The sequence below is a fragment of the Pongo abelii genome, chromosome 17 (genome assembly GCF_028885655.2).
Source record: "Pongo abelii isolate AG06213 chromosome 17, NHGRI_mPonAbe1-v2.0_pri, whole genome shotgun sequence".
Classification (NCBI taxonomy): Eukaryota; Metazoa; Chordata; class Mammalia; order Primates; family Hominidae; genus Pongo; species Pongo abelii.
Genome location: NC_072002.2, coordinates 69,414,788 through 69,439,021, shown reverse-complemented (window position 1 = coordinate 69,439,021; position 24,234 = coordinate 69,414,788). Strand labels below are relative to the sequence as shown.

The 24,234-nt window shown below is 36.9% G+C and overlaps 1 protein-coding gene across 3 annotated transcripts; it reads right to left on the bottom strand.

Annotated features, from left to right (window-relative positions):
* Positions 1–6,831: 6,831 nt before the first annotated feature.
* Positions 6,832–23,787, bottom strand: DYNAP (dynactin associated protein). Of its 3 annotated transcripts, none has more exons than XM_054537981.2 (3): positions 23,769–23,787; positions 20,282–20,406; positions 6,832–8,160 (listed from the first exon to the last, which is right to left on the bottom strand). In XM_054537981.2, exons 1-3 carry the CDS (start codon positions 23,785–23,787, stop codon positions 7,834–7,836), a joined length of 471 nt encoding a protein of 156 aa, XP_054393956.1. In that variant the 3' UTR covers positions 6,832–7,833. The 3 variants fall into 3 exon arrangements, 2 of the variants coding, with proteins under 2 accessions (XP_054393956.1, XP_024091608.3); XM_024235840.3 differs by lacking the exon at positions 23,769–23,787 and adding an exon at positions 16,508–16,672 and having other exon boundaries at positions 20,282–20,435; XR_008515952.1 differs by lacking the exon at positions 23,769–23,787 and having other exon boundaries at positions 6,832–7,179; positions 20,282–20,365.
* Positions 23,788–24,234: the final 447 nt, after the last annotated feature.

The following is a 24,234-nucleotide window of genomic DNA, read 5'->3' as shown; positions in this document are numbered from 1 at the left end:
TCATGTTTGTCTCATGTTATTTACTAATTCTAGGATGCAAAGCTGGAAAACGAGCTGTAGCCGCTACACCTGACAAACCTGTTGCTGCACATATATGTACTCTTCAATCAACAAGACCTGATGCAAAAAACAGAAAAGGGGGAGATGTGAGGGATCTGTCAGAGTGGTGGAAGAAGCTATAGGGAAAGAAGCACGCTTTTTAAAAGGTCAGAAGGCTCTGCAAAGCTTCAGGGAAGAATAAGCTGAAGGCAGCTGTTCTCTTACCCTGGGGCAGAGGGTGAGAAATAGGTATAAGGAACTATAGGGGAATTTATCTAAATAGGCTTGTTTACCCATGTTGTCCAGAAACCCACCTTTGGCCATCCATGCGTGACTGCTCCCTGTAAGGGGGAACAATAATGTTAATTACTCACAGATTGTGTTTGCTCCAGGCTTTCAGCATTATGTCTGTACTAAATAAAACCAAGCAGCGCTAGCTTATCAAGTCAGCTCTCACTTTGGCCCCTAGTGCCAGCAGTCCCTTAGCAGCTCTTACGCTGCATACCTGTGTCTGAGTACGCCTTTCATCCATTGCTTGGCCAGGATCTACGGGACAGACCCAGCAAAGAGGGTGCCAAACCACCTAACCTCATTGGCAATAACAGGAAAGGCTTTCTGGAGGATACAGCAGCTAAGCTGAGTCTCAAAGGCTTCATAAGGAGCGAGCCAGGTGAAAGAAAAGGAGTGAGTGCTCCTGGAAGAGCTGGCAGCCTGTGAAGAGACTGATGGATCTTTCAAGAGCTCAAGAGCTCATTAGGAGCAAGGATAGATGGAAAGGAAAGAAGGAGGCAGATCACGTGGAGCACACTGGGTCTCATTCTGAAGGCTATTTGAAACCACAGGACTCATTTAAGCATGCAAGTAGCAAAATAGAACTTGTAATTTTGAAAGCTCCCTCTAGCTGGTGTAGGGAGAATGGTTGAAAGGGTAAGAGGAAAGAGAAGGAGCTCATGCTTAAGGCTGAGAGAAAGAAATTATTTTAAGAAATAAAAAAGCAGTGTTTTGTAGTTTTCCTTGTAGAGGTCTTTCACCTTTGTGGTTAGGTACATTTTGAAGAATTTTACTTTTTTTTTTTCGCAGCTATTGTAAAAGGGGTTGAGTTCTTGATTTAATTCTCAGCTTGGTTGCTGTTAGTGTATAGAAGAGCTACTGATTTGTGACATTAATTTTGTATCCAGACACTTTGCTGAATTCTTTTATCAGTTCTAGGAGCTTTCTGGAGGAGTCTTTAGGGTTTTCTAGGTAAACGATCATATCATCAGCAAACAGCAGAAGTTTGACTTCCTCTTTACCTATTTGGATGCTCTTTATTTCTTTCTCTTGTCTGATTGCTCTGCCTAGGACTTCCAGTACTATGTTGAAGAAGAGTGGTGAGAGTGGGAATCTTTGTCTTGTTCCAGTTCTCAGAGGGAATGCTTTCAACTTTCCCCCATTTAGTATTACGTTGACTGTGAGTTTGTCATAGATGGCTTTTATTATATTGAGGTATGTCCCTTGTATGCCGATTTTGCTGAGAGTTTTAATCATAAATGCATGCTGGATTTTCTCAAATGCTTTTTCTGCATCTATTGAGATGATCATGTGGTTTTTAATTCTGTTTATCTGGTGTATCACGTTTATTGACTTGCGTATGTTAAACCATCCCTGCATCCCTGTGTGAAACCCACTTGATCATGGTGGATTATCTTTTTGATACCACCTGTTCCCCAATAACTTATGGAAATAAAAAAAATTTTTTCAAATAAAGAACAGTATCTGGCACACAGCAGGAATTCAATAAATATTTAAGAAAGAAAAAGAAAACTTTTCGTGTAACCAAACACCACCTGTTCCCCAAAAACCTTTTGAAATAAAAAAATAAAATTTTAATAAAGAAAATTACATTATTAAAAAATAAATAAATAAAAAAGAAGACCAGGTGTGGGGGCTCATGTCTGTAATCCCAGCACTTTGAGAGGCCGAAGCAGGTAGACTGCTTGAGCCCAGGAGTTTAAGACCAGCCTGAGCAACATGGTGAGACCCCATCTCTACAAAAAATACAAAAAAATTAGCTGGGCATGCTGGCACATGCCTCTGATCCCAGCTACCCAGGAGGCTGAGGTGAGAGGACTACTTGAGCACAGGAAGTCAAGGCTGCAGTGAGCCACAAACGTGCCACTGCATTCCAGCCTGGGTGACAGAATGAGACCCTGTCTCAAATGAGTTTTTAAAAAGAGGTAAAATCAATATATTTTGTAAATTTAATTATGGGTTAACCCAATTTCTGAAATTAAAGTTTCAGCTAATGGGGTTTTCAATGTATATAGCTTTTGTGATTAAACTAGGTTATTCTAATAGCTAAAAATATCCACTAGTGTAGCTAACCATGTATTGGGGAATCTAAGCTTGTATAATTTACACATGAATTAGGTATATATTTTATCAAAACTATACAATGTTGAGTCCCTCCTTGCCAATGGGTAACACAGTGCTTAATGACACTTTAGCCAGTCTATAATTTTTCTTTCTTTTGTTATTAACAGTCTTATTTTGGCATTTAGGCCCCAATCTTGACCAACTAAAATAAAAATAAAAACAACAAATCCTTTCATCTCAAATTCAATTCACTACTCATCTCCTTCCTTTCTCCATCTGGGTCCATATTATTTTCTCCAGTATCTCTAAGATACTGAGGATGTACCAAGGGTAGTGCACAGATCATAGTGGGTGTGGGAATCTTTTATCTGAGTCACCTCTTCCCCTTCTCTCTTATGAACTCTAGCTCCCACCAGTTGGGAGCGGGGAAGAAGGATAACAAAGGCAAAAGTGGTTTAGCTGTGATTCCAGACAGCTCCACCCTTTGCTGGTGGCCTATACCCATATGGTCTTCACTGTGTGAGGGGCATGTACAATTTTTGGGATGGGTGCTGTATTCAGCTTCACTCTAGCCCCTCTGTAGCTGAAGACCCTATTAAATTCTACTAATGTCCCTAGCATTACCAGCAATCTCAACATATCCAGGAGTCTTTTCCTTACCCCAGAGGCTGACAAGGTCAAATGCTTCTGCCCCTTCATTAACCCCATGCTCCTTTATCTGCAGCTAAGGTTACTTAGATTCTCTTCCTACCTTCAAGAGCCTCACAGATGCTGCCATCGGGGGATGTTGCCATGGCTTTCTTAAGTAGATTCCAGTAAGGTCCCTTTAAACCCTGCTGGTAAGGTTACTCCAACCAATGAACCAACCTTCTTCCTTCTCTCCTTCCTCCCTGTTTTCATGCTTTCCTTCCTTCCCACCAGCAGTGCTCATCAGTTCAAGCTACTCTGCTCTGCTCCTTGCTAGCACTTGCTGTTCAGCACTTTTTACTGTCAAGGTTTCTTATTTTGGTTTGTTTTGGTTTTTTTTTTTTAACTATTATAATAGTGCAGTATGTCTCACTGTGGTTTTAATGACTAATAATGATGAGCATCATTTTGTGTAGTTACTTGCCATGCATATATTTTCTTTGATGAATTGTCTGTTCAAATCATTCACTTATTTTAATAGGTTGTCTTTTTGTTGATTGGTATGAATTCTGCATATATTCTAGCTATAAGTCCAGTGTTAGATATTTTGTAAATATTTTTCCCAATTTGTAGGTAGAATTTTCATTTTACTGAGAGTGTTTTTTGAGGAGGAAAAGTTACTAATTTTGGTGGAGTCAATTTATAATATTTCCTTTTATGAATTGTGCTTTTGTTATCAAATACAAGAAATGTTTGCCAAACCAAAGACCACAAAGATTTTCTCTTATGTTTTCTTATAGAAATTTCCTAGTCCTAGGTTTTACATTTAGGTCTATAATCTATCTTGAGTTACTTTTTGAAAGTGTGGGAAGTATGAGTCAAAGATTTTTTAAAAGGACATATGCATATTTACATACACTGAAAAATTAGGCAGTTGTACATATGTGTGTATGTGTATAAAATTGCCCAATTGTTCAGCACCAACTATTGAAGACTATTCTTTTCCCACTGAATTGCCTTCGGACATTTGTCAAAGTTGAATTGACCATATATTTGTAGATCTCTTTCTAGATTCTCTATTCTGGTCCATTGATCTATGCTTCTTTCCATTTACCAATATAACACTCTTGATTGCTGTAATTTATGGTAAGTCTTGAAATCATTACTGTGATTCTTTCAGCTTTTCTTTTTCAGAATTGTTTTAGCTATTCTAGTTCCTTCCCCTTTCCACATAGAGTTTAAAACCAGTTTCTTGATTTCACAGAAAATATTCCTGATATTTTGATTGGGATTACATTGAAACTCTAGACCAATATGGAGAAATCTGAACATCTTAACATTGACTCTTCCAATCCATTAACACAGTATATTTCTCTATTTAGGTCTTCTCTGATTTGTTTAAAAAGTGCTTTGTAGTTTTCAGCAGATAGCTCTTGCACATATTCAGTTAGATTTATATCTGTGCATGTCATGTTTTGTGCTATTGTAAATGGTACTAGCAACTCTAATAGTATATAGAAATACAATTGATTTTTGTCTATTGACTTTATATCCTACACCTTTACTCAACTTGTTAATTGTAGAAGCTATTTTGAAGATTCTATGGATTCTCTTATTTTTAATTTTTATTGATGGAGAATAAAATCTATTTTCATTTATTATATTTACTGATATATTAATATATTTCTTTTTTATATTAATTTATTTTTTAAAGATTAAGGTATGATTGATGAAAAATTTGTATATTTTATATACTTAAGGTGGAAAACATGTTTTTTTTTCATAAACACAGCATTTCCCAGGAATACAACATGGTGTTTTCATATAAGTATACCTTTGTAATGATTCCCACAATTGAGCTAATTAACATATTTTTTCACCTGACATAATTATCATTTTTCTTGTGTTTGCATTGGGAACACTTGAGATCTAGTACCTTAGCAATTTTCAAGTATGCAATACATTATTATTAACTATAGATACCATACTGTACATTAGATCTCTAGAACTTATTCATCTTATAACTGATAGTTTGTACTCTTTGACCTGTATCTGCCTATTTTCTCTATCCACCATCCACTGGCAACCACCTTTCTACTCTCTGTTTCTCTAAGTTTGACTATTTTAGATTCCACATGTAAGTGATATCAAGCAATATTTGTCTTTCTGTGTCTGGTCTATGTTATTTAGCATAATAGACTCCAAGTTAATTCATGTCGTTGCAAATGTTAGGCTTTCCTTCTTTTTAAAAGCTGAATAGTATTCCATTGTGCGTACATATATAGTATATATGTATCATATGTATGATAAATTGTGTATATATATAAATTGTGTGTGTATATATACACATATGTACATGTGTGTACATGATACATTATATACACATGTACATATGTATGTATGTATATAAGATTGCTCAATTGTTCAGCACCAACTATTGAAAAGACTATTCTTTTCCCACTGAATTGCCTTTGGACATCTGTCAAAGTTGAATTGACCATATGTTTGTAGATCTCTTTCTACATTCTCTATTCTGGTCCACTGATCTATGCTTCTTTCCATTTACCAATATAACACTCTTGATTGCTGTAATTTATGGTGTGTATACACACACACAATGGAATACTATTCAGCCTTTAAAAGTCTGAATATAGACAAATATTTTATATGTATATACATATATATGTATATACACACATATACATATATATGTATACATACACATATGTATGCATGTATATATATACATATGTGTATGTATATCTATGTATACATACACATATGTATGTATATATACACACATATACACATATGTGCGTATATGTGTGTATATGTGTATATACACATATATATGTGTATATACATATATATGTATATCACATGTTCTTTATCCATTCATTCACTGATGGAAGCTTAGATTGGTCCCATATCTTGACTACTGTGAATAACACTGAAGCGAACATGGAAGTGCAGATATCTCAAGACACTGATTTTATGCCCAGCAGTGGGATTGTTGGATCATATGGTAGTTCTGTTTTTAATTTTTTGAGGTACCTCCAATACTATTGTCCATAACGGCTTTATTAGTTCACATTCTCACCAACAGTGTACAAGAGTCCCTTATTCTCCACATCCTCAATAACATTTGTTATCTCTTTACTTTTTGATAATAGTCAAACTAACAGCTGTGAGGTGATATCTCATAGTAGTTTTAACTCTAAATTCCCTGATGGTTAGTGCTGTTGACCACCTTTTCACATACCTGTTGGACATCTGTATGTCCTCTTTGGGAAAATTTATATTCCAATCTTTAGCCCATTTTTAAATCAGGTTATTTGTTTTTTTGCTATTGATTTATGTGAATGCCTGAAATATTTTAGATATTAATCACTTATTAGATATACAATTTTCAAATATTTTCTCCTATTCTGCAGGCTGCCTTTTCATTTCATTCCCTTTGCTTTGCAGAAGCTTTTAATGTAGGCAATAATGTTATGTTAGCTAGAACTAGACTCACATATTGTACAATTTCAATTTTGGGGAAGAGCCAGTGTGGTGAGTAGTTTTAGGCTAATATTACTGGTGATAACTAAAAGTTAACTTAATATAGAACAGGTTATTTTGATGACTGATGCTAGTTCTATCAAATTTTAAGTGGTAATGGTGGCATTTGTGGTTGCAGGTTCGGATGTGTTGACAAAAAGAGTCAAACTCTGTAAAATATTTTAAGAGATTTATTCTGAGCCAAATATGAGTGACCATGGCTCATGACACAGCCCTCAGGAGGTCCTGAGAACGTGTGTCCAAGGTGGCTGGGGTACAGTTTGGTTTTATATATTTTTAGGGAGACATGAGACATCAATCAAATACATTTAAGAAATACATTGGCTTGGTTCAGAAAGGCAGGACAACTCAAAGTTGGGGCTTCCAGGCTATAGGTAAATTTAAATATGTTCTGGTTGACAATAGGTTTAGTTTATCTGAAGACCTGAGATCCATGGAAAGGAATGTTCAGGTTAAGATAAAGGATTGTGGAGACCAAGTTTTATTGTGCAGAGGAATCTCTCAGAAAGCAGACTTCAGAGAGAGAGCAGGTTGTAAAGTGTTTCTTATCAGACCTAAAAGGGTGCCTGGCTCTTCGTTGATTATCTCCTGGATCTGGAAAGAAAGGAAGGAAAACAAAGGGTGAAGGATATTCTCTATAGAATGTGGAGTTTCTCCACAAGAGACTTTGCAGGACAATTTCAAGGTATGGCAAGGAAATATATTTTGGGGTAAAACATTTTGATTTTTTCCCTTGTTATGCCAGAGTCAGATTAGAAAGTAAGTCACAATATACAGGGTTAAATATAACCCATCTGATGAGAATTTATGGTTTGTAGGGCATGACTCCCCAGACCCCTTAGAAAGGAATTTGGGCAAGATAAAAAATCAGAGCTTAGTCCTCAGATGAATAGGCGGAGATTATACATTGTTGGAAAAGAGTGATGAGCATTGTTACTGTAGGCTAAGTAGAAGTTACAGTAGTTATAGGTTAAGTGGAAGTGGTTGCAGATTCAGTTGAAGGGAATGTAGTTGTTGATTCAGTCAAAGAGATGGTCGAAGTGGTGATTATTTGAGTTGTCAAGTAAGTTTAAGTTGAAGTAGGACTTGATTTTGTTGAAGTTGTAATGGTTATAGAGGCTGTTAAAGTGACTGCAGCCATGATTCCACTTGAAGTGATAGGAGTAGCTATTATAGTTGCAAACTGAGTTGAAGTGGTAGAGGTTGAAGTTTCAGTTGAAGTGATGGCTGTGGCTGTTCAAATTATAATTAATTGATAGTTGCAACAGCTGTAGGTTCTGTGGAAGTGGTGGCAGTTGTAGCTGTTGAAGTTGTAGTTTCAGTGGCTGTACTTGCAGGTACAGTTGAAGTGGTGGTCACTGTAGGTGGACAAGCAGGAGAGGGTGTTCCAGGTTTGACAGTCACACACTCTCCATTGTTTGTGGATAGCTGGATAACAATGGAGGAATTGGTAGATCCTTTGTTATTCACCAAGCATATTATAAGTACTCCAATTGCTGTCATTATCACACAGGCTAAGAGACAAGCCAGGAAGACTTTCCACATAGACCAGTCATTGCGGCAATATTCTTTTACCTAAGCATGTATATAAAAATATCAGCAATGAAAAACAAAAATGCTTGCAATTTATCATCTCTTTTATATTACTTATAACTTATTGGGTTAACATCATTTGAGTCACTATGTGTCTCTGAAAGTTGGGCTTGAAGTCCATGTTTTCCTACAGGTAGAAATAATTGTCTGCTGTCCCTTACATTAGAAGAAAGACAAATCTGCAAAATCTCATCTTCTCTTATTCTATTTTCCATTTGTCTTTTTTCTTTTTAACAGACTTTATTTTTAGAGCAGTTTTAGGTTGACAGCAAAACTAAGCAGGAAATACAGAGATTTCCCACATCCCTCCTGCCCTCACACATGTTCAGCCTCACCAATTGTCAACTTCTCCCATCAGACTAGAACATTTGTTACAATTAATGAACTTAAAATGATATACCATTATCAGATTACTTTAGGGTTCACTCTTTTATTATTATTATTATTAATATACTTTAAGTTTTAGGGTACATGTGCACAATGTGCAGGTTAGTTACATATGTATACATGTGCCATGCTGGTGTGCTGCATCCATTAACTCGTCATTTAGCATTAGGTAAATCTCCTAATGCTATCCCTCCCCCCTCCCCCCACCCCACAACAGTCCCCAGAGTGTGATGTTTCCCTTCCTGTATCCATGTGTTCTCATTGTTCAATTCCCACCTATGAGTGAGAACATGCGGTGTTTGATTTTTTGTCCTTGCAATAGTTTACTGAGAATGATGATTTCCAATTTCATCCATGTCCCTACAAAGGACATGAACTCATCATTTTTTATGGCTGCATAGTATTCCATGGTGTATATGTGCCACATTTTCTTAATCCAGTCTAGCATTGTTGGACATTTGGGTTAGATCCAAGTCTTTGCTATTGTGAATAGTGCCTCAATAAACATATGTGTGCATGTGTCTTTATAGCAGCAGGATTTGTAGTCCTTTGGGTATATACCCAGTAATGGGATGGCTGGGTCAAATGGTATTTCTACTTCTAGATCCCTGAGGAATCGCCACACTGACTTCCACAATGGTTGAACTAGTTTACAGTCCCACCAACAGTGTAAAAGTGTTCCTATTTCTCCACATCCTCTCCAGCACCTGTTGTTTCCTGACTTTTTAATGATTGCCATTCTAACTGGTGTGAGATGGTATCTCATTGTGGTTTTGATTTGCATTTCTCTGATGGCCAGTGATGGTGAGCATTTTTTCATGTGTTTTTTGGCTGCATAAATGTCTTCTTTTGAGAAGTGTCTGTTCATGTCCTTTGCCCACTTTTTGATGGGGTTGTTTGTTTTTTTCTTGTAAATTCGTTTGAGTTCATTGTAGATTCTGGATATTAGCCCTTTGTCAGATGAGTAGGTTGCGAAGATTTTCTCCCATTTTGTAGGTTGCCTGTTCACTCTGATGGTAGTTTCTTTTGCTGTGCAGAAGCTCTTTAGTTTAATTAGATCCCATTTGTCAATTTTGGCTTTTGTTGCCATTGCTTTTGGTGTTTTAGACATGAAGTCCTTGCCCATGCCTATGTCCTGAATGGTAATGCCTAGGTTTTCTTCTAGGGTTTTTATGGTTTTAGGTCTAACGTTTAAGTCTTTAATCCATCTTGAATTGATTTTTGTATAAGGTGTAAGGAAGGGATCCAATTTCAGCTTTCTACATATGGCTAGCCAGTTTTCCCAGCACCATTTATTAAATAGGGAATCCTTTCCCCATTGCTTGTTTTTGTCGGGTTTGTCAAAGATCAGATAGTTGTAGATACGTGGCATTATTTCTGACGGCTCTGTTCTGTTCCATTGATCTATATCTCTGTTTTGGTACCAGTACCATGCTGTTTTGGTTACTGTAGACTTGTAGTATAGTTTGAAGTCAGGTAGTGTCATGCCTCCAGCTTTGCTCTTTTGGCTTAGGATTGACTTGGCGATGCGGGCTCTTTTTTGGTTCCATATGAACTTTAAAGTGGTTTTTTCCAATTCTGTGAAGAAAATCATTGGTAGCTTGATGGGGATGGCATTGAATCTGTAAATTACCTTGGGCAGTATGGCCATTTTCACGATATTGATTCTTCCTACCCATGAGCATGGAATGTTCTTCCATTTCTTTGTATCCTCTTTGATTTCATTGAGCAGTGGTTTGTAGTTCTCCTTGAAGAGGTCCTTCACGTCCCTTGTAAGTTGGATTCCTAGGTATTTTATTCTCTTTGAAGCAATTGTGAATGGGAGTTCACTCATGATTTGGCTCTCTGTTTGTCTGTTGTTGGTGTATAAGAATGCTTGTGATTTTTGTACATTGATTTTGTATCCTGAGACTTTGCTGAAGTTGCTTATCAGCTTAAGGAGATTTTGGGCTGAGACAATGGGGTTTTCTAGATATACAATCATGTCATCTGCAAACAGGGACAATTTGGCTTCCTCTTTTCCTAATTGAATACCCTTTATTTCCTTCTCCTGCCTAATTGCCCTGGCCAGAACTTCCAACACTATGTTGAATAGGAGTGGTGAGAGAGGGCATCCCTGTCTTGTGCCAGTTTTCAAAGGGAATGCTTCCGGTTTTTGCTCATTCAGTATGATATTGGCTGTATGTTTGTCATAGATAGCTCTTATTATTTTGAGATACGTCCCATCAATACCTAATTTATTGAGAGTTTTTAGCATGAAGGGTTGTTGAATTTTGTCAAAGGCCTTTTCTGCATCTATTGAGATAATCATGTGGTTTTTGTCTTTGGTTCTGTTTATATGCTGGATTACATTTATTGATTTGCGTATATTGAACCAGCCTTGCATCCCAGGGATGAAGCCCACTTGATCACGGTGGTTAAGCTTTTTGATGTGTTGCTGGATTCGGTTTGCCAGTATTTTATTGAGGATTTTTGCATCAATGTTCATCAAGGATATTGGTCTAAAATTCTCTTTTTTGGTTGTGTCTCTGCCAGGCTTTGGTATCAGGATGATGCTGGCCTCATAAAATGAGTTAGGGAGGATTGCCTCTTTTTCTATTGATTGGAATAGTTTCAGAAGGAGTGGTACCAGTTCCTCCTTGTACCTCTGGTAGAATTCGGCTGTGAATCCATCTGGTCCTGTACTCTTTTTGGTTGGTAGGCTATTGATTATTGCCACAATTTCAGAGCCTGTTATTGGTCTACTCAGAGATTCAACTTCTTCCTGGTTTAGTCTTGGGAGGCTGTATGTGTCCAGGAATTTATCCATTTCTTCTAGATTTTCTAGTTTATTTGCGTAGAGGTGTTTGTAGTATTCTCTGATGGTAGTTTGTATTCCTGTGGGATCGGTGGTGATGTCCCCTTTATCATTTTTTATTGCATCTATTTGATTCTTCTCTCTTTTCTTCTTTATTAGTCTTGCTAGTGGTCTATCAATTTTGTTGATCCTTTCAAAAAACCAGCTCCTGGATTCATTAATTTTTTGAAGGGTTTTTTGTGTCTCTATTTCCTTCAGTTCTGCTCTGATTTTAGTTATTTCTTGCCTTCTGCTAGCTTTTGAATGTGTTTGCTCTTGCTTTTCTAGTTCTTTTAATTGTGATGTTAGGGTGTCAATTTTGGATCTTTCCTGCTTTCTCTTGTGTGCATTTAGTGCTATAAATTTCCCTCTACACACTGCTTTGAATGCGTCCCAGAGATTCTGGTATCTTGTGTCTTTGTTCTCATTGGTTTCAAAGAACTTCTTTATTTCTGCCTTCATTTTGTTATGTACCCAGTAGTCATTCAGGAGCAGGTTGTTCAGTTTCCATGTAGTTGAGCGGTTTTGAGTGAGTCTCTTAATCCTGAGTTCTAGTTTGATTGCACTGTGGTCTGAGAGACAGTTTGTTATAATTTCTATTCTTTTACATTTGCTGAGGAGAGCTTTACTTCCAAGTATGTGGTCAATTTTGGAATAGGTGTGGTGTGGTGCTGAAAAAAATGTATATTCTGTTGATTTGGGGTGGAGAGTTCTGTAAATGTCTATTAGGTCCACATGGTGCAGAGCTGAGTTCAATTCCTGGGTATCCTTGTTGACTTTCTGTCTCATTGATCTGTCTAATGTTGACAGTGGGGTGTTAAAGTCTCCCATTATTAATGTGTGGGAGTCTAAGTCTCTTTCTAGGTCACTCAGGACTTGCTTTATGAATCTGGGTGCTCCTGTATTGGGTGCGTATATATTTAGGATAGTTAGCTCTTCTTGTTGAATTGATCCCTTTACCATTATGTAATGGCCTTCTTTGTCTCTTTTGATCTTTGTTGGTTTAAAGTCTGTTTTATCAGAGACTAGGATTGCAACCCCTGCCTTTTTTTGTTTTCCATTTGCTTGGTAGATCTTCCTCCATCCTTTTATTTTGAGCCTATGTGTGTCTCTGCACGTGAGATGGGTTTCCTGAATACAGCACGCTGATGGGTCTTGACTCTATCCAGTTTGCCAGTCTGTGTCTTTTAATTGGAGCATTTAGTCCATTTACATTTAAAGTTAATATTGTTATGTGTGAATTTGATCCTGTCATTATGATGTTAGCTGGTTATTTTGCTCATTAGTTGATGCGGTTTCTTCCTAGCCTCGATGGTCTTTACAATTTGGCATGATTTTGCAGTGGCTGGTACCGGTTGTTCCTTTCCATGTTTAGTGCTTCCTTCAGGAGCTCTTTTAGGGCAGGCCTGGTGGTGACAAAATCTCTCAGCATTTGCCTGTCTGTAAAGTATTTTATTTCTCCTTCACTTATGAAGCTTAGTTTGGCTGGATATGAAATTCTGGGTTGAAAATTCTCTTCTTTAAGAATGTTGAATATTGGCCCCCACTCTCTTCTGGCTTGTAGGGTTTCTGCTGAGAGATCCACTGTTAGTCTGATGGGCTTCCCTTTGAGGGTAACCCAACCTTTCTCTCTGGCTGCCCTTAACATTTTTTCCTTCATTTCAACTTTGGTGAATCTGACAATTACGTGTCTTAGAGTTGCTCTTCTCGAGGAGTATCTTTGTGGCATTCTCTGTATTTCCTGAATCTGAATGTTGGCCTGCCTTGCTAGATTGGGGAAGTTCTCCTGGATAATATCCTGCAGAGTGTTTTCCAACTTGGTTCCATTCTCCCCGTCGCTTTCAGGTACACCAATCAGACGTAGATTTGGTCTTTTCACATAGTCCCATGTTTCTTGGAGGCTTTGTTCATTTCTTTTTATTCTTTTTTCTCTAAACTTCCCTTCTTGCTTCATTTCATTCATTTCATCTTCCATCACTGATACCCTTTCTTCGAGTTGATCGCATCGGCTCCTGAGGCTTCTGCATTCTTCATGTAGTTCTCGAGCCTTGGATTTCAGCTCCATCAGCTCCTTTAAGCACTTCTCTGTATTGATTATTCCAGTTATGCATTCGTCTAAATTTTTTTCAAAGTTTTCAACTTCTTTGCCTTTGGTTTGAATTTCCTCCTGTAGCTCAGAGTAGTTTCATTGTCTGAAGCCTTCTTCTCTCAACTTGTCAAAGTCATTCTCCATCCAGCTTTGTTCCGTTGCTGGTGAGGAACTGCGTTCCTTTGGAGGAGGAGAGGCGCTCTGCTTTTTAGAGTTTCCAGTTTTTCTGCTCTGTTTTTTCCCCATCTTTGTGGTTTTATCTACTTTTGGTCTTTGATGATGATGATGTACCAATGGGTTTTTAGTTTGGATGTCCTTTCTGTTTGTTAGTTTTCCTTCTAACAGACAGAACCCTCAGCTTCAGGTCTGTTGGAGTTTGCTAGAGGTCCACTCCAGACCCTGTTTGCCTGGGTATAAGCAGTGGTGGCTGCAGAACAGCAGATTTTCATGAACTGCGAATGCTGCTGTCTGATCGTTCCTCTGGAATTTTTGTCTCAGAGGAGTACCCGGCCGTGTGAGGTGTCAGTCTGCCCCTACTGGGGGGTGCCTCCCAGTTAGGCTGCTCGGGGGTCAGGGGTCAGGGACCCACTTGAGGAGGCAGTCTGCCCGTTCTCAGATCTCCAGCTGTGTGCTGGGAGAACCACTGCTCTCTTCAAAGCTCAGATGGAAATGCAGAAATCACCCATCTTCTGCGTCTCTCACGCTGGGAGCTGGGGACCAGAGCTGTTCTTATTCGGCCATCTTGGCTCTAGGGTTCACTCTTGGTGGTGTACACTCTATGGGTTTGGACAACTATATGATGACATGTATTTACCATTACAGTATCATGCAGAGCAGTCTCACTGCCCTAAAAAATCCTCTGTATTCCTCTTATTCTTTCGTCTCTCACCCCTACCTTTTTTTAATGCAAGAACAACATCTCATATTGTTGTTGAGAAGGTTAAAAATAATATACATAAAGTCATTAGTTTTCAAAAATATTATTTTTGTTTTGGATGCAGTATAATATAGAATTTAGAAACAAGCACTTTGGAGTCCAACAGATTATTTCACTATTACCTGGATGAAAGCAAGATCTTCAAGGAATAGAATACAAAACTCATACTTTTCAGACAGAATACAGTAGGTCTGAAATGTTACAAAATATGTGCCATGGTATTTGTTGGAAGACTAGAGTTTCATGAAAAGCCTGATGACACCAAGACAGCAGTGAAAGAATGAGGGCAGTGGTCACCAAGGCCAGGGAAATGAGGGCCACTAAGACCAAGTTAGCCCTAGGACAAATAACGTCCTCTTTCCTTGATGGGAAGCACTGAAAAGGAGGTTCAAGAAAAGTGGCAAAAAGGCTTATGTACATCTGGGAGAGGAGTCTATAACACCGCATCACACAAACTTAAAAAGAGCCCTTTAGTGGAATAAAATGTACATGATCAGACAAAAGGAAACTAAGTTCTCCTCCTGCTTTGGCCCCTTCTGGCAAAAACTGTGTGAGTTCTAGCAACTCTCTAAACTTTCCTGAGCCATATTTTCCCTAATTGTTAAATGATTTAATGGGACTAGATCAGTCATTCTCATCACTAGTTGTACATTAGATTCATCTGGGTAGCTTTTAAAAACTATTGTTGTATGGGCCCCACCCCCCAGAGTTTCTGATTTAATTAGTCTGGGGTGGGGCTCAGGCACTTGATTTTTTTCTTAAACAGTCCCCAGGTGATTCTAATATGCAGTCAAGTTTAAGAATCAGCGGAGGCTGGGCATGGAGGTTCATGCTTGTAATCCTAGCATTTGGGGAGGCTGAAGTGGGTGGATCCCTTGAGCCCAGGAGGTTGAGACCAGCCTGGGCTACATGGCAAGACCTCAACTCTACAAAAAATACAAAAATTAGCCAGGCATGGTGGCATATGCATGTGGTCCTAGCTACTTAGCAGGCTGAGATGGGAGGATTGTTTAAGCCCAGAAGGTTGAAGCTGCAGTGAGATGTGATTGTGCCACTGCGCTCCAGCCTAGGTGACAGAATGAGAACATGCCTCAAAAAACAAAAAATAAAAAATACAGATAAAAAAAAGAGCTAGCAGACTCAGTGTTATTGAAGACCTCCTTTAATTCCATGATTGATATGGATACTTTATCTCTGCCAACAAGAAGAAACATTTTCTAACTCCATCCTACTGAGCTTACTTATTCTTTCACATTGTCCCAGAAACAGTATAAAGTTCATATTGTTTTGTCCAGAATCAAGAAACAAGGCTCAGAGGCTCTCTACTGAGTCTCTATAGCAAGACTAAGCAGTGAAAGAAAGGAATTTCAGAGTCTGGGGAACCAAACCAAACTGCCAAGCCCTATTGGTAATTTATAGTCAATGTTAAATTTCTATACAAGGGCTGAAGACTTAAAGATACCGTCATGAGGTAAAGTTCATTCAGCCTACAGGACATGAGGTCAGGAACCAAAGAGAGCTGAGTCTGGTTTCCAAAGCTAGTGGAGATGCTCCAGAGAACAGTAAGGTTTCTGTGTTAAGGTCATATACACCAGAGGCCAGAACCCAGGGAGCTAAAGAAAGTGCCACACACAGGTTCGGAGGCTGCACAGAGTAAGAATATAAGGTGATCACCAAAAGAATAGGACCCATGAAACTTTAAATATGACAGTCTCCCATCAGAGTCTAATGGTGAATTAAACCCTAATATTGCCAACATTCTTATTCATCTGCCCCACCCTAACCTTGCATTTGCACCTTACACTTATTCCTTTGATTTTCATGTATGTTCTCTATCTATTATGGATGTTTGAGTCCCTGATTAGAATATTAGCTCTTAGAAAACAGAGACTAGCAAATATTTATTTTCTTGTGAATCGCCTCACAGTGATTTGTACCTATACTGAGAATACAGCAAATGCTTAATACAAATATAAATCAATTAAGTAATTAAGTACATTTCTTGGGAAAGAATAGGCAAAGTACATGCCCATATAGAGCACATCCCAACCTGAATAAAAGCTCCTGTGCTAAACATTACCTGTGTGTAACAGGATTCTGACTGTAGACATCTTGAATGTGCAAGGACTCCTGGGTTCACGCAGACCCCAGTTAAGTTGGGAGAGACATCACTGGTTATATCATTTGAAGGTAGACACCAGCATATGGAACTGTGAGCCTCTTGGTCATTTGGACGTGTGATTGGCTACAAAGGCAGAGTGGAAGTGAGTAGGAAGCCTAGGAAACCATGGTGTTGAGTTGCTAAAACAAAATTCTTCTATCAAATGCACCTAAGAGTATGACTTTTAAAAGGAATAAATGTTTTCTTATCCCCTGAAGATAAAAAAATCTAGACAGATTATTATATATTATATTTTAACTAATTTTGGTAGGTTACTAAAGTTCTAGTCAGGAATATGTATCCTCTTGCTCATGATATTACATAAATGGATTGAATATCCTTATGTTGCAAGCTGCTGTATGTGGAGCATATATTAAGAAGCCTCTATAAGGAAGACGATGGTGAGCTGAAGTCCTTGCATCTTATTGGGTACAACCTGTTCAGGTCATTTTGGAAATGAAAACATTGAAGTGAAAAGAGTTGAAATGATTTGTCATCATGACACAATAGCTAGCATGGGAGCTCAGACCTTCCAGTGTTAAGGCCCATGTACTCCACTACCCTATACTAGGAATAGTATATTGTTATGCTATGCCATGCTATGCTAATATAGTAATGTAGTATATACTTTACTACATGATACTAGTGAAAAATTCTTACACAAAGTGACTGCTTTACATAATTCATACCATGCTGTATCCAATGAAACTTGCAAGCCTATCACAGTGACACAGAAGACAAACCATTTGTTGAATTTGCAGTATGTTTGTGCTGGGTTCCTCTTGGGCATAGAGCAATGTAAAAACAGTCCACAACAATACAGGTCTCTACTCTCAAGGAGTCTATTTGCTAACAGGGAGGGAGGTAAAACAGGTTAGTGTATAATTAACAAATAAATGCAATAATTGTAAATTATTCAGAAGAAGAAGTAAATAAGGATTGAAAATGACTGAGTTGGCGGTGAAAGACTTTAGGGAAGGGGTGTGTTAAAAGAAGGGAAGGATAAGATAAAGTGAACATAAGAGAGGAGTAGATTCAGGAATTTATGGATCTTGTGGAAAAGTTTTTTGTTTTGTTTCATTTTGTTTTGTTTTGTTGAGATGGGATCTCTCTCTGTAACCCAGGCTGTAGTGCAGAGACACAATCATGGTTCACTGAAACCTCGACCTCCCAAGGCTCAAGCAGTCCTCTCATCTCAGCCTTCTGAGTAGCCATGACTATAGGTGTATGCCTTCATGTTCATCTAATTATTTTTTATGTTATTTTTCATAGTGATGGGGTCTCCATATGTTGCCCAGGATGGTCTAGATCTCCTGGGCTCAAGCAATCCTCTGGCTCTGCCCTCTCAAGATGCTGGCATTGTAAGCATGAGCAGCTGTACCCAGCCAAAAGTTTTGTTACATATGAATCATAATGTAGAATGATCCAAGGCTCTTCATCTCACAGGATGATAATATTTACTTTCTAGCTGTGAATCAAGGTTATCTTTGGCCACTCCTATCAGCTTCAAAAGGAGAATACTAAAATTACCCACTTACAGATTTGCTCATATGATCACTGAGTAAATAACTGCCAAATGCTTGGAGCAATGTCTGGCACATAATGCCCACTGAATAGGTGTTAACTATCATTCTTGTTATTAGTAATAGTATTTTAATTACTACCGCTACTGCCACTAGTTGTCTTTGTGTTGATTTAATAACCCATTACTAATAGTTATAGAAATTACTGGCCAACCAACCAGTGAGTTCCATAAAAACTGTCAAACCAGAATGATACATAATCATTGACCCATTAGGAATTATTATTAAAAATTCAAAAATATAAAATTGTCATTAAATATAGGTAAGATGGGATACTCCTGGCAGTAGACAATTAGCTAAGTTAATTTTTTCTGTAAGTACAATATAAAAGAAATAGATATCAGTCCCATGCTTATCAAATATGAATAAACAAAATTCTACCTACTATTCATTATGCAAATTTCAATAAGTTGAATTTATCTTTGTTAATACCCTTGCTTATTTAACTAGGTGCTGATCCTGTTGTTTTCATTACATCCAATTTGCTTGTGGCTGGTGAACCTGAACATTTTAATGCACTTTGCAAACAAAGTGAAACTCACTCAGCGGGGCAGTTTCCCAGAATTTTCTGGCCCTGTTAGAATCCCAGCCCTTTCAGACAGGAAGGTGATGAGTGGGTCTACACTAAGGATGGGGAACCTGTGATCTAGGCCCAGTTTGCAGACTAAGTAATAATTTTACTGTGTCAGGTTGCTCTGACTCTTAGTACAGATGGAGTCTCTATTCAAAACTGGAAGAGCTGAAGAGCTGTAAATAATGTTTAACCAGCATTAGCATAATCAGCATTAGCTAATAATGGCTGCAGGCAACTGAAATGCATTAGTTGTACTTACTAAAGTACATTCTATAAGTTTTTTACCCTAACTTAATAAGGATTAACTTGAGATTTCTTAGATCCCTAACAGAAAAACAAGGACATCAAAATTTATTTTCTGTGTGTTTATAATCTTCAAATACTTTTTAAATTCCATTATTGAATTTGGCTTGAAGAGAAAAATATTGTTATATCTATGCCTGAATAATATAATAAAGTAAAATATTTAGTCAGCTATCCAGATATATGCTGTAAAAAAAAACAATGTAAGCTAATATTTGCAAACACCTTTACATTTGTTATTATCAGAAAAACTATCAAGATGATACATACCTGGCCAAGGATAATTTTTTTTTCCACCTGAGTATTTGGACATCTTGAAGATCCGATTACAGCGTTGCCTGAGCAACTGACCAAGTAGACTTCTAGACACCAACCCAGGGACTGAAGATCTTGGTTCTTTTGGTGAACCAGAAATCCTCTATAGGATTCTTGTATTAACACTTACTGAGAAACAGGACTTTCTTCTTTGGTTTATCTCATGAGTTACACAGGCTGATTACCACAGCTCCATAAGACAAAAGCAAGCTATTTCTTCACACGTGTTTCATTCATTCTTCAGGCAGTGAATTTTAACTCACTATTTTAATTTTCATTACATGTCCTTCCTTTTTTCTGAAGTCAAAGATTATTTGGTTGGATATAAATAGATACATAAAATCTGTATATGATACAGATATATGATTATGATAACTATTCACTAAAGGCTTGGTTTTTGGTATAAAAATATTTTTTAAAAAGCAGACAAAATAGTCATATTATGACACAGAGCAGGTATTTTTGGAGGCTTTCTTTCTTAGGAATATTAATATCTAGAATTAATATCTGGTTTTTCAGCATATTAAGAAATCTGAGTTCTGACAGGTCTAAAAATTCTAAATATCCAATTGTAAAACTAGAACTTAATAAAAAAAACACTGACATCATTGGAGTTTGTGTTTACATGAAGGTGAATATAGAAAGTTAAATGGATCTATTTGTATATCCTATGGCCATAGAAACATTTCTAATACTTTATAGCTATACATATTTAAATTAATACCTAAATATATAACACAGCAAAATAAAACATGAAAGTTATAGCACAAAAATTGATACAGGGATGCTCTTTATTTTGGAGAAGAATGCAAAATTATGATCTTGGCTAGATAGTAATGAAGAGATTAAACTGCTTTTAAATGCTGAAAATGAAACTGTAATATAGGCAAACTATCAAAATGGAGCAAGGACACTCACCGGCTGGTTTTCAGAGTGCTCAACATTCAATACATATTTTCCATGCTTTCTGTCCATTCTTGAGCTGCCAATATCACAAGCTTCTCTCCAAGAATATTTTTCAATTTGTTCATTGCCCTTTATATCTGCAACCATGAAACAATTAAAACTACTGGTGGAAATCAACTATGATGCATTAGTACAAGCGTGGATTAAACTAAATACTAATTATTCACTAAAACAGGATCCACCTTAGAGGAGGAAATGAAATGTTAACTGCAGAAAGATGCAAGAAAACCAATACTTCCTCTGAAAGCTATTGTGACTACTCCCTCTGAAAACCTTACATTATTCTTCCGTCTCTCCTCTTTAGTCCCATCATTCAGGAACTGACCTTTTATTTTAGGACCAACCCCAGAAAAACGTTCTGAGATAGAAATTTACCATTGCTTGCTTTCCACTCAAAAATGAAAGCCTCTCTCCCCTTGTTAGCACCATCTCTTAGGTACCCATGACCTTAGGGACACTTCACCTTTTCAGTCCCTGGGTTGCTGTCTGGAAGTCTCTTTGGTCAGTTGCTCAAGCAATTCACACTCATTAAAAACTATTAGAATCAATTTCCTAGGCAATAATGTCAAAGGAGTGATGGAATATTGAAAATCTTTAAGAAGAGGGTTTTTTTATTTTGGTCAAAAAATCTAGTTTGTCTTAAATTGTAAAATGATCAACTCTTGTATTGGTTTATTCACTCAACAAGTGAGAATATTGAGTTTCGAAAGTGTGCCAGGTATGTTTGTAGTGCAGAAAGTTCCATTTAAAAAAAAAAAAAATTCCTATTCTCTTTGTATATCACACTTTTGGATTCTGAATATTTTTAAAGTTTAATCTTTGAAATTTCTCTTATAAATGTATTCAATACCTTCAGCTTGTAAGTTTTACCCTCAAGCTGTAGAATATAAAGAACATGGAAAACTGTCAAGGAATTGAAAAACTGGGGAAAATTTTGTTCTAAAGAGGAGTTTAAAATATGATGATTTGCTACAACATGGATGAACCTTGAGGACATTGTGCTAAGTGAAATAAGTCATCACAAAAAAGACAAATACTGTAAATTTCACTTATATAACATACCTAGAATAGTCAAAATTATAGAGACAGAAAGTAGAATGTTGGTTGCCAGGGGCTGGGAGGAGGGGGAAATGGGGAGTTATTGTTTAATGAATACACAATTTCAGTTTGGGATGATAAAAAGAGATCTGAAAATGGGTGGCAGTGATGATTGCAGAATATTGTGAATGTATTTAATACTCTTAACTCTATACTTAAAATGATTAAGATAATGAACTTTGTGTTATGTGTATCTTACCACAATTTAAAAAGTGAAACACAAACAAAAACATAAAGATTTACTCTTCTTGAAGCAAAGCAAACAGCCATGGGGTACAAGGGACCAACATGGGTTGAAGGTGTCAATAATATTAAAAATGACTTTTGAATGACTTTTTGATTGACTTTTTGATTCATTTGAAAATCAGAAGAATATAATTAAACCAATAATATATATTAATTGTATATTATTTAAAATATTACTACAATTTTATTCTGCAAAAACATTTCATTTGGCAGTAGAGACACATAGCCACAGTGGAAGTGAAACTCCATTACTATTGATGGCATCCACACATTACGTCAATGGCATAAAGAGTGGAAGATTATTCTTGTCACTGGAGTCTCACCCTCATAATCTCTAACCGGCCAAGCAGTTACATGACTCAGTCACAAAATTTGGGAGAAAATTTTAAAATTTAAAATCAAAAGAAATAGTAACATAAAAATGAGACAACACATTGTTCTATAGCTAAATATACCATGTGAAAGTCAGATTTTTATTTTGCAAAGAATATTTCTTCACCACGTATTATGAACAATTCTTTGAATGCCTCAATCTAAACCTTAACAGAAAAAGCAGAGCACACCTGGATTGTTAGAATGACAGACAGCATGGATACCTCTCATTACCTTGTCAGAGTCGTCAATAAAGGATCTTTGTTCTGAGCAGGATTTATAACCAAAAAGAAATCTGAAAGTCTTGTTGGCTGACATGTGGTTGAGAGAACTCTGATAGCTGGCCATGTTTTCCACTCTAAGACGGCAAGGGGAGGGGGCTGTTTTTCAGTCATCCAATAAAGAAGTGAATTGGCTGTTGTCTCAAAGCCTAGGTCAAAGTTGATTTTTTAAAATCATCTTACTCAAAAATTTTCTTACCTGAAATTTTGATATGCTCTGATTATTATTTCTTTGGTCTATTGATAAACTGAGAGCCAACATGACAGCTTCGGCCATGTGATCTTAGACATTTTAGGGAAAGAGATTATTATATTTCATCTTTTTGTCAGACACAGAATTTCAAAGCCTAAGTAAAATGCTGACATGCAACCCAAAAAGCATGAAAGATCCTTGTGAAAAAGACAGAAACTGAACAATACATTTCCAAACTGCCCTGTCAAAATTACCAAAGAAATTTGAACCAATCATTAAAAGAAAGAATAAAAACTGAAACATTCTGTAAATTCATGTTTTTTTCACAACACAATTAGCATGTTCTTTATTGTATTTTTTACAAAGCTGAGCCAATACTTATACCAAGTATTCCTTTACTGAATCAAAAGTAATGAAAAAGTATTTAAGCAATACAATTGGATTAGAATAATTAGTCCTATTCAAAATAGAAACTTCAGGAGGAAAACATGTTTTGATTTATGTCATTGAATTTTCCAATTCCAAATGTAAAGTTTACTTATAAATTTTAAATATGGTTATATTGATAAAGCACAGTCTTCCATTAATTTATTCCCAACTGAAGGCCAGGCGAGGTGGCTCACGCCTGTAATCCCAGCACTTTGGGAGGCTGAGGTGGGCGAATCACTTGAGGTCAGGAGTTCAAGATCAGCATGGCCAACATAATGAAACCCTGTCTCTACAAAAATACAAAAATTAGCCGGGCATGATGACGGATGCCTGTAATGTCAGCTACTCAGGAGGCTGGGGTGGAAGAATCGCTTGAACCCAGGAGGCAGAGGTTGCAGTGAGCCGAGATCTGCCATCACACTCCAGCTTGGGTGACAGAGCAAGACTCCGTCTCAAAAAAAAAATTATTCCCAACTGTTTATTGCGTGCCTAATGTATCATAGGCATGTATGAAAGCTAGATATCAAATTAGTAGCAACCACGACAGACAAGACCTCTGCTTACAGTCTATTCTTTATTTATCGAAAGCTTGACTTTTGATTTTAACTTTCAAATTTGTTTAAAGTGTTACTATTTTTGTTCAATCAAAGAGAATGTTCTCTTTTAGCTTTTTGTATGTTGGAATTAAAGAAAGGACCATAATGATAAATATAAATGATAAATGTATTTATCATTATGATAAAAACAACTTCTACAGAATAAAAGGCAACTGTATAAGTCACCTGTGTTTGAGCACAGTGACTAGGAATTCATGACTTACCTAGAAGTTGGTATTCCATTTTTGGGTGACCTTTGCTGTTTGAAAGTTCTTTCTCCTGTAGATCCAAAATTTTCCTTGTCTCTCTGGCTGACTTACACCCTGGTCCTCCTATCTGGACAGACCCAAAATAAAACTATTTTTTCTTCAGGATATGGATCTACAATCCCTGATACACAGTTTCAGAAATCCAAAAGGCTTTGCAAACTGAAAATTAATTTGTACGTTTGGCATAAATTGATTTGGCAGTAAAAATTAATATAAACAATAATATTTTGGGTCTTTAATAAATTTAGCATGTTAATATGTTCAATTACAAAAATATTAATGTGTGTTGCAGGCTACTAAAACATGTTGTGTAATATGTAATATATGTACCATATTTCACAAAATTTTAAAAAATTTGAATTATGAAACATATCTAACTCAAGCTTTTCACATGAGGTATGATGGGTTTGTAGAAACTTTA

What these genes read in the sequence shown, in the direction of transcription:
- DYNAP (XM_024235840.3), bottom strand. Translation starts at nt 20,416, where the DNA reads ATGGTTGCAGATATAAAGGGCAATGAACAAATTGAAAAATATTCTTGG. An exon ending in AGCACTCTGAAAACCAGCCG is followed by an intron (nt 16,673 to 20,281) that starts GTGAGTGTCCTT and finishes CTGCCTTTGTAG; the next exon opens with CCAATCACACGTCCAAATGA. An exon ending in CAGAATCCTGTTACACACAG is followed by an intron (nt 8,161 to 16,507) that starts GTAATGTTTAGC and finishes ATACATGCTTAG; the next exon opens with GTAAAAGAATATTGCCGCAA.